Source organism: Chrysochloris asiatica, unplaced genomic scaffold, assembly GCF_000296735.1.
Source record: "Chrysochloris asiatica unplaced genomic scaffold, ChrAsi1.0 scaffold00273, whole genome shotgun sequence".
In the NCBI taxonomy this organism is placed as follows: domain Eukaryota; kingdom Metazoa; phylum Chordata; class Mammalia; order Afrosoricida; family Chrysochloridae; genus Chrysochloris; species Chrysochloris asiatica.
In genome coordinates, this window is record NW_006408791.1 from 1536964 (window position 1) to 1548215 (window position 11252).

Sequence of the window (11252 nt, forward strand, 5' to 3'; positions counted from 1 at the left end):
TCCTATTCATTACCAAATTTTTCAACACTTGGTATCTATTTGATTGGGTAATATACATGTATAGTACAGAATTCAAAAGTAATAACTTTAGAGAATGTAAGTTGGAAAGTCACTCAACTCACCTTTGAAAGTAGTTCATTGTTACCAGTTTCTCTTGTGTTTTCTAGAGAGATCAACAGATGTGAAAGTGTGCATGTCCATGTTGTTAAGGAAAATGGTAGAATACTGCACAAATTCCACATTTCTTCCCTTTTCACTTAGCATGTGTATATATCACAATTTGTTTATCCATTCTTCCATTGATGAGCACTTAGGTGGTCTTCATCTTTTTGCTGTTATACATAGTGTTGTTATGAACATTGGTATGTATATATCTACTCATGTTATGGCTCATATTTCTTGTGGTTATATACCAAGTAGAGAAAATGCTGGATCATAAGGTATATGAAATAAGATTTTTTTTTTTTTTAATTGATACTTGGGTAAAAAGTTTGTAAATTAGTTTTACATACAACCGTTTATATACATTTTGTTTGTGACATTGATTATAATCCTCACAGTGAAACAGCACTCTTCCCACTTCCTCTGTTTTTCACATTTCTATCCATCTTTTCCTTTCCCTTCCTTTTGCATGAACTTTATCTCTGGGCAAATGCTCCCTTTTTGATCTTTTATGGTTGGTAATTCTGAGGAAGAGTTGAACTCTTAAAACATCCACATATGATTACATTTGACTAAATACAAGTCTCTATAAACATTCTAAAGCTGGTCTTCAGTTTTTTAAGCATCTGATTTGCATCTTGTGAAATTCAAACGAGATATTATGTGTTAAAGATGCATATATTAGAAATTTTAGATCAGTTTTTAATAATTGTATTACTCAGAAATCAGTATAGTTGCTAACTTGTTTCTAGCAACTTGTCATTGTTTGTCTGTTCACAGAGGATAAAACCCTGTGTACATCATTCCTGATTTTAAACCTGATTTTAAACTTGTTCTATTTTAATGACTGATACTTGATCTATGTTTAGGTTCTGCATGAAAACAATGAAGTGTTCTAGAATTCCCATTCTTTGCAATGCATCCATAATTTCTTATGATCCACACAATGTCTTGTGTAGTTAGTAAAATTCAGGTAAATATCTTTCTACCTATACATACTAAAAGGAGGCTTGGGGCACAGTGGCTGCATGCTTGAGTACTAACCAAAAAAGTGGCTGGTTCAAACACACCAGCTATTTTTCAGGAGAACTTGGGGCACTCTGCTTTTGAAATGGTTGTTGTTGTTACATACCGTGGAGTTGGTTCCGACTCAGTGACCCTGCACAGAGTTTCCGAGGCTGCAAATCTTTACGGGAGCAGAAAGCCTCATCTTTCACCTGCGAAACAGCTGGTAGTTTTGAACTGTTGACCTTGAGGTTAACAGCCTGATTTGGAAATTGTTGTTGTTACATGCTGTGGAGTCGGTTCCGACTCATAGCAATCCTGTACAGAGTTTCCAGTAACACCCTTGGAAATTTTATGGGACAGTTCTCTGTGCTATTGAATTCCTGTGAGTCAGTGTCAATGTGACAGCAATGGTAGTTTGGAAAAGACAAATATAAAGGGTACTGGTACAGGTATGTCAACTGAAGTATTCTGTTTATAGGAGAATACAAGCTGAAAGTTTTAGATTAAATATTGAAAGTTGTTTTTACCATAGCAACTTATTATTTCTCTGTTCTTTTACTCTATTTTTGTACAGAATAATTTAGAGACTGACAAATCTTATATATCATTTTTGTGTTTTAGAATTTGCTAAACATACTGAGTTTTTAGAAGCCGTGAGTGGTGCCTTGAGGGCTCTTTTACAAACAATGGCCTCAGAGGACATTTCTCAGGTAAGATTTAAAAATATTTATCTTTTTTTTTTTAAGGTTTTTATTGTGTATTTAGTGAAAGTTTACAGGGCAGATGCTCAGTTTTACATTCAACAAATCATACACCTTGTTTCATTACAATAATTATAATTACATCCATGTACCATTAGTTAACAATATTTCTCTCTATTCACTTCATAGTTTTTTTTTTTTTAAAAAAAACAACACTCAGGCATATATAATAATTTACACCTCCAAAGGGCACACTGTGCCAGTCTGTTTCCTGACCAGTAGCTCTTAGTCCCTCTCTTCCCGTGAATTTAGAGTCCTCAGCCGCTCCCCCCCACTCTCCAAGACCCCATCTCTGTCTTCGTCTCTAGCATCACTGCTTCTCTGGATTAGGTCCTGTATTTTCTGCTTGTGCTCTTCTCCCTTGATGGTTCTAGGGTCCTCCTTTTCTTGACTGTAAGATGAACCATTCCCCTGTTTTTATTACATAACTTCTACCTTTCCAATTGTGATAGTCGCAAGTAGTCATGATGACAGTTATTCACTATTGAATCATACAAATCGTATCCCCATCTCTTTTCACCAGACCCATTTGGTCAAGATCAATCTTTCCAGTGGGGACTCTTTATTTCATCCCATACTCTTAAACTAAATTCCGTCTTGAAACCTTGTAAGCCAGTTACTTCATGTCTTTATCACCCCCTAATTTTAGGTATCCAATGTCTAAGTTGCCGGTTCTCTATCTGCCCTGTTTATAGAGGGGATAGCATTACTACTTGATGTGAAGACTCCTTCCCTCTCTGTGGGTATTTAGAGCTACTAGCTCTGGTAGCATAATGGTTACAAATAGGGCTGCGAACCGCAAGGTCAGCAGTTCGAAACTACCAGCTGCTCCGCGGTAGAAAGAGGAGGCGTTCTGCTCCCGTAAAGATTTATGGCCTCGGAAACTCTATACAGGGTCGCTAGGTGTCAGAACCGACTCCACGGCACATAACAACAACAACAACCTCCATGCATGTAGGTCAGGTTCATGAAATTATGGCAATTTTACTCTTGTTTCCTTTATTCAGAAAAAAAAAAAATTTGTTTTTCATCGTCCTTTAGTCGAGTTCTGATTATCAAGCCATCAAGGCTAGATCAAATGGGTACTGTCTGCAAGTTTGGGTGTTCTTGTGCATCTCCCCTCACTTCATATCAGCTGGATGCTTCACTCCTAGCTCTAGCCCTCTGTGGCTATGTCTTTGAAAATGGGCTTAAGTGTCCCCAGGTCTCAACACACTTTGGATCAACCAGCCCTTCCTTTTCTCTCTCTCATCTCCAGGTCAACAGGAGTCAATGGAACGTGGTTGAACTCAGCCCATTTCTTCATTACTGATTCCACTCACCAGTAGACCAATGTGGTTGCCAGCAAGCTCACATGCCTTATGTGTTCGCTTTGAGTTTCATTGTTAGATGGGAGTTTGTCCTGGAGGAACTTGATAGCTTGCTTTGATGGCTTCCTTGCAAACAGCTTGCTTATTCTTGTAGTAGCCAGGCATGCTGACGTTTTTGTTTTGGGTTTTTCCTGAAGGTCTTTCTTTGAAGATGTATTTTCTGTTGCTCTAGCTGTTCAGGGCTAATCTGCTTGTCCTTGTTAGTGGCAATGTCCCACCTCATAAAGTTCTGGATGGGACTCAAGAGTCCACCTAAGGTCCTATACTCTGCAAAGGGTTTGCTAGAGGCCATTTCACTGGGCAAGTTCTAGAACCACTTTTAGGTATTCCAGTCAGTTATAGTCTGAAGATGGGCTTACACGTTTTTGTCATCATGTTTTTCAAAATTCCTTTCTATCCCACTCAACTGTCTGTTTTACAGTAGTAGACAAGGGTAACCAATATTCATAAGACAGTCAGGCATTTTAGTATTATTTTCCCTATTCAAACTATGTCTAGATCACTGTATCACAGAGCCCTGTTATTCCAAGGTTAAGCATGCATCACTATTTACCTCTGTCCCACTTAGGACATGCAAACCTGTCTCAGTGTTCCCCTATCTGTCTTGTTCCTCCACCTCCTCCCCCTTCTTGTATTGCCCTCTCCAACATCCCCCCACCCCAACCCCACTGTTGTGGTTACCTTATATTCTAGTAACTCTTCCCTCCATTTAAGACAGTCTGTTTTATTCTGTAGTCTACTTGTAATCCACCACATGGATCTCTGTTCCTTTGTGTTTACCTTGTTTCATAATGTAGTTGTTTTGATCATAGACTGACCTACCAGATCTTCTGTTCTTATCATTTTTATTCTGTTCTTGACTCTTCCATTTGTCATGTACATCATTCTCTGGTTGTCGTTCTTGTTGGTTCTCAGTCCACAGAACTTCCATTAGGATGTTTTTCATAGCAGGGTTGGCTTTGGCAAAATCCCTTAGCTTCTGTTTATCCTACAATGTTTTGATTACACCATTGTATTTGATTGACATCTTTGCTGGGTAGAGGATTCTTGGATTTTTGTCTTTCAGGGTTTTATATATATGTCTCCCATTGCCTTCTTGCCTGCATGGTTTCTGTTGAGTGATCCGAGCTTAATCTGATTTGCTTGCCTTTGTGTGTAACATTTCTCTTTTCCCAAGCTGCTTTCAGGATTCAGTCCTTATCTTTGATTTTGGCGAGCTTGATTATTATATGTCTTGGTGATTTTCTTTTAGGGTTTATCCTTCCTGGGGTTTGTTGAGCTTCTTGAATGCTTATCTTTTCGCTTTTCAGGATGTTAAGGAAATTTTCTCCCAGAAGCTCTTCAACCATCTCATCTGTAAACTTGTGTGATTCTTCTTGTTCTAGAATGCCGATAACTCTTAAGTTATTCCTCTTCATGTTGTCCAAGATGAATCTTGGGCCTTCTTCAGATTTTCTTATCTTTTTTCTGCTTGGTCTTCTATCTTAGTAGTGTTGAGTGATTTATCTTCCAGCTCACTAGCTCTGGCTTCTGTCTCTTCAATTCTACTCCTGTAGCCTTTCAGAGTATTGTCCATTTCTAATATTCTATTATTAGTCATTTGGACCTCTTTCTTTAGGTTTTGAATTGTTTCCAGTGCTGTGTCTGTCTTATTGGATTGTTCCTGTAGTGCTTTCCTGACTTCTTCCTTATTTTTCTCAACTCCATTGTATAGTGTTTTGATACATTTTTTAATTATTTTTCTGAATTCCTTCTCCAACATTTCCAAAGCCTGACTATCTTCCAGTACTTCCAGCTCATTTGCCTCAGTCACTTAATCTCGTTTTTTGGACTTGTGCTGATATGGTCATCTATTTCTGTGTTTTGGGCATATTCAGGAGTTATCTGTGGCCTTAATATTTAGATTTAGATGGGTGTGTGTTTTGGTATTTTTTTATGGTATTTTGGTATTGTTTTTATCTGTGGCCTGAATATTTAGATTTAGATGGGTGTATGTTTTGGTAGGCTTTCGATTGTGTGGATCATGACAAGCTATGGACAACATTGAGAAGTATGAGTATTCCAGAACACTTAATTGTACTTCTGAGAAATCTGTACCTAGACCAAGAAGCAGTTGTTAGAAAAGAGCATAGAACACCGAATGTTTTAAAATTGGGAAAGGTGTGCGACAAGGTTGTGTTCTTTCACCATACTTATTCAACCTGTATGCTGAGCAAATAATATGAGAAGCTGGGTTCTATGAAGAAAAACATGGCATCAGGATTGGAGGAAGACTCATTAACAACCTGCGATATGCAGATGATACAACCTTGCTTGCTGAAAGTGAAGAGGACTTGAAACAATTACTGATGAAGATCAAAGAACACAGCCTTCGGTATGGGTTGCATCTCAATGTCAGAAAAACAAAAATCCTCACCACTGGACCAATAAACAACATTCTTATCAACGGAGAAAAGATTGAAGTTGTCAAGGACTTCATTCTTCTTGGATCAACTGTCAGCACTCGCGGAAGCAGCAGTCAAGAGATCAGACGATGTATTGCATTGGGCAAATCTGCTGCACAGGAACTTTTTTAAAGTGTTGAAGAGCAGAGATGTCAGCTTAAGGACTAAGGTGTGCCTAACCCAAGCCATGGTATTTTCAATAACCTCATATGGATGTGAAAGCTGGACAGTGAATAAGGAAGACCATAGACGAATTGATGCCTTTGAGTTGTGGTGTTGGAGGAGAATACTAAAAGTGCCATGGACTGCCAAAAGAACCAATAGATCTGTTTTGGAAGAAGTGCAGCCAGAGTGCTCCTTGGAGGCCAGGATGGCTAAGCTTCATCTCTCATACTTTGGACATATTGTCAGGAGAGAACAGTCGCTGGAGAAGGATGTCATGCTGGGTAAATGGAGGGTCAGAGACAAAGAGGAAGACCCCCAATGAGATGGATCAGCCAGGTGGCATCATTGATGGTCTCAAGTGTGACAGCGGTAGTGAGGTTGGCCCAGGATCGGAAATTGTTTCGTTCTGCTGTGCATGGGGTCGCTATAAGTCAGTTCCGACTCGATGGCACCTGACAACAACAACAACATGTTTTGGTATTTTTTATGCTTTCTGATTGCCTCCAGGTAGATGTGATCAGGAGATGGGTTTCCCTTTTCACTCTTCTTCCTGAGAAATTTCCAGATGCTGTTTGTTGTTGTGGTGTAACTCAGGATTTAATTTTCAGCCTATTACCTTTTTAAAAAATCTGTCCATCCCACTCCACAATCTCCATTCATGCCTTTTTCCTAGTGATAAACAGTTCAGGGCTAGCTGTGGCCGTTTTGCAGTGCCATTTGGTTTTTAAGTGGAAGCTGCACTTTATATTTTGAGATCTGTGTGCATGCACAGTAGAACTATCCAGGATTGGAGATTTGGTGTCCACTTGCTCAGACACCCCCTCTAGTCACAAGAATGGAGGTGCACACACAGCGAGAGATTAATGAACAGATACAAAAAAAATGAATGTCCACACCTTTATCTCTGAGGTTCTGTCAGACATCCGTGGCTGCTCTGATCCTTCCCCAACTTGGTCTCTCCAAAGATGGCGGCTCCAGGAGCAGCTGAGCATCTTGAATTAAAAAGCAATTGATTTCTTGCCTCTGCCACAAATTCCCCTGGCTATAAGCCTTCCTTATATCCTGAGCCTGCTTGTTCCAGTATTCTGTGTTGGTGCTGACAGAGCTCCTTACTGCACTTCTACCTGATCCACCATCTTGTTTGTTCTTTAAATATTTATCTTGATTATAAGAATTATGTATCTTCCTTGTAAAAAGAATTTCACAAGTGCATGAAGTAAAAAGTATCTTTTCTTCCTCCCCACAGCACAAACACACAAGATTAATTGCTTTCTCGATAGTAGGATTTCTTTCTGTAACTTTTTGTTTGATATATATGTATTATAAATACGTTCTATGAATGTCTTTTCTACTTTTCATTCCAGAAAATTGCAAACACAACCTCCTAACCCTCCACAGCTCCTCATCTTTCTGACAGGTACCTTACTGGTTTTTTTTCCCCTTATTTTTTATTAAGATTTTCAAGTATTCTTGAAAGAGATGAAAGCATGTAAGAACCCACATGCATCCAGTAGCAAGCCTCAAGACCAGCACCATCATGCCATTTTGGTTTCATTCATTCCTTGCTTTCTTATCTAGAGTATTTAAAGGGAATTCTAGACACTTATTTCTCCCAGAAATACTTTATTACTTTATTATGTATCTAGCACTGAAAATAATTTTAAAAACCCAAAATAACTACAATATTACTCATCGAAACCCCCAAACTAACATTTACTATTATCTAATGTGTTACCAAGTTCATTTTGCACTTGGTTTGCTCAAATTAGGGTATAAACAAGATCCATATATTGGTCCATTATTCTTTAGATCTATAACAGTTTCCTATGTCCCTTTTTCATACCATTTATTCATTGAATAAGTTAATTTTGTTGAATAGAAGTTCCCACATTCTCTGATTTGGGTTATTTATCATGATGATAAATCATGTTTAACAGGTTTGTTTATCTCTTATATTTCTTATAAACTGAGAGGTAGGTAGGTCTAGAGGCATAATTAGATTGAGGTTCAGATATTTTAGCAGGAATAATTCAAAGGTGTTACTATAAATGTTTCTTACTTTAATAAATGTCTTTAAATAATGGTGTTAAGATTAATCAGTGGGTTCACCTGATGTTTTTCACAACTGTTGTTGTTGTTAAGTGCCATCAAGTTGCCACCGACTCATAGCAACCCTGTGCACAATAGAACAAAACTCTGACCAGTCCTGTGCCAACCTAATCATGGTTGCTACATTTGAACCCATTGCTGCTGCCTCTCTGCCAATTCATCTTTGTGGTCTGCCTCTTTTCTCCAACCCTCCATTTTACCAAACATGATACCCTTCTCCAGTAACGCGTCCCTCCTGACAATATGTCCATAGTATGAGAAATGAAGACTGGCCTTCCTGATTTCTAGGGAGCATTCTGGCTGTACTTCTTGCAACACATACCTGTTTGTTTCTTTGGCAGTCCATGGTACTTTTAATATTCTCCTCTAGCAGCGTAACTCAAATGTATCAGGATAGTTTTCCTTAATCACAGTCCAACGTTCGCATGCATATGAGGTTACTGGATTGGTACAGTGGTAGCAGTGATGGGCTCAGGCCTAGCCACGATTGTGAGGTTGGCCCAGTACTGGGCAGTGTTTCATTCTGTTGTGCGTAGGGTCGCTGTAAGTTGGTACCTACTCAGTGGCACTTAACAACAACAATGAGGTTATTGAAAATACCATGGCTCTGGTCAGATGCACCTTAGTCCTCAAACTGACATCTTTGCTCTTCAACACTTTAAAGAGGTCTTGTGCAGCAGATTTGCCCAGTGCAATACGTTGCCTGGTTTCGTGACGGCTGCTTCCATGAGGGTGGATGGTTGATCTGAGCAAAGTGAAGTCTTTGATAGCTTCAACTTATACTCCATTTATAGTGATGTTGTTTATTGATCCAGTGGTGAGAATTTTTGTTTTCTTTACATTGAGAATGCAACTCATGCCGAAGGCTGTGGTTTTTGATCTTCATCAATAAGTATTTTAAGTCCACTTTGCTTTCAGTAAGCAAGGTTGTATCACCTGCATATCACAGGCTGTTTATGAGTCTTTCTTCAATCCTAATGCCACATTTTTCTTCATATAATCCAGCTTCTTGGATTATTTTCTCAGCATACAGATTGAATGGTAAAAGAATACAACCCTGGCTCACACCCTTCCTAATTTTAAACTATTCGGTATTCCTTGTTCTGTTCCACAGCTGCCTCCTGGTCTACGTATAGGTTCCTCATGAACAAGTCATGTGTTCTGGAATACTCGTTCGCTGAAGTGTTGTCCAGTTTGTCATGATCCACACAATCAAAAGGCTTTCATAGTCAGTAAAGCAAAGATAGACATCTTTCTGGTATTCTCTGCTTTCAGCCAAGATCCATCTGCCATCAGCAGTGATACCCGTGGGTCCATGTCCTCTTCTGAATCCTAGTTAAACCTCTGGAAGTTCTCTGTCAATATGTGATTGCAATAGTTTTTTAAATTATCTTTAGGAAATTTTTACTTGCATGGGATATTAGAGATATATTGGAATGGGCAGAAATATGGATCTCTTCCAGTCAGCTGGCCAGGTAGCTTTCCTCCAAATTTCTTGGCACAGATGAGTGAGTGCCTCCAGTGCTGCATCAGTTTGTTGAAAGATATCAGTTTGTGTTCTGTCAATTCCCAGAGCTTTGTTCTTTGTCAGCGCCTTCAGTGCACCTTGGACGTCTTCAGGATCCTTGTCTCTAGATCATATGCTACCTCATGAAATGGTTGAACATCTACCATTTCTATTTGGTACAGTGATTCTGTTTATTCATCTTCTTTTGCTCTTTCTGCAGTGATTCTGTTTATTTGTCTTCTTTTGCTCTTTCTGCATTATTCAGTATCTTTTTTTGTTTGTTTGTTTTTTTAATTTCTGGTTTGGCAGAGTCTGATTACCAGTTTATAACTGTGCCAGGGTATTTCTTGTTCTCTTTGGTCTCAGGTATGGCTTCAAAAATGTTCCCCATCCTCTTTTTTTTTTTTTTAATGTTTTATTGTGATTTATATGATAGTTTACATGAGGGAACTTTAGTTTTACATTCATTCTGTCGTATATCGTTTCATTGCCATGGTTCCAATTCCCTCCATGCATCATCAACCGACCAAAGGGTATATCTTACAAACCTGCCCCCTACACTCTTACCCCTCCCTTCCCCCCAGTCTTCAGCACAGAGTCCCTCTCCCTCTCTGGATCCAAAGTCCCCAGCCCCTTCATCACTCCACGTCATCATCTCTGCCTCTATATCGGGCCTCGCTGTTTCTCTGGGTAGGGTCCCGCTCTCGGCTTTTCTCCGTTGATGATCCTAGAGCCCTCCGCTCCTAGACTGGAGAGTTAATCACTCCCTTCCTTGCTATAAAATGCCTACCTTTACATTTCCAACTCTCACAATCAGTCCTGATAACAATTATTCACTATTGTATCACAAGTGACCCATCTGCTCCACCTAGACAGATTGGATAGTACTCACTGGAGATTCTGCCTTCCTCCATGCCCCTGGCTCTAGGTTCCCTCTTGAAAGCTTGTAAGCCAGTCACTTCTTGCCTTTGTAGTCCCTTAGCCGTCCTCCCACCCCCCCATTTTGAGTATCCAGTGTCCAAGTTGCCCATCTCTGTCTACTCTGTGTGTGGAGGGGGTGGGAATGATTCTTGATGTAAGGATTTGTTCCCTCTTTTGAGTTACTGCATCCATAGGTATAGGTCAAGTTCATCAAATGGTATCAGATTACTCTTTTTTTCCTTTTCTTCCTTCTCCTGGTTGAGCTCTGATCATCCAGTCATCAAAGCCAGGTCAAGTGGGTACCATCTGCAAGTGTGGGTGTTCTTGTGCATATGCCCTCTCTTCCTATCGGCTGGTAGTTTCACTCTCCACTCTAGTCCTCTGTGTCCACGCCACTGACTCTGGGCCCACGAGTCCCCAGGTCTCCCCACACTGCTGACCAACCAGGTCTCTACCCGGGTCCACAGAAGCCCACCGAACATTATAGGGCTTAGCTTGCCGCTTCATTGCTGCTTTTACCTCACTTCCCCCTGTCAGTGATGAGTGTGGTCACCAATCAGAGCGTGTATTTCAGTTGAGTCTTAGTTGTGGAATGGGGTTTGCACTGAGGGGACCCGACCACTTGCCTTGATGTTTCCTGGGCAAGCAAATTGTTTGTTCTTGTAGTAACAGCCCATTTGCCTCTATTGTTTTGCATTTTTCCTGTAGGTCTTTCTTTCAAGAAGTATCTTCTGTTCTTCTAGCCATTCCAGGCTGGTGTGCTCGTCCTTAAAAGTGGAAATTTCCCATCTCTGGAGATCTGGAT

At 39.9% G+C, this 11252-nt stretch overlaps 1 protein-coding gene across 1 annotated transcript in view; it reads left to right on the top strand.

Annotated features, from left to right (window-relative positions):
- HEATR3 (HEAT repeat containing 3) overlaps positions 1-11252 on the top strand; it is a 107613-nt gene that overhangs the window by 64701 nt on the left and 31660 nt on the right. The window contains exon 12 of the mRNA XM_006874385.1: positions 1792-1880. Within this exon, the coding sequence (XP_006874447.1) occupies positions 1792-1880 (89 nt within the window). The remainder of the gene's footprint in view (positions 1-1791; positions 1881-11252) is intronic.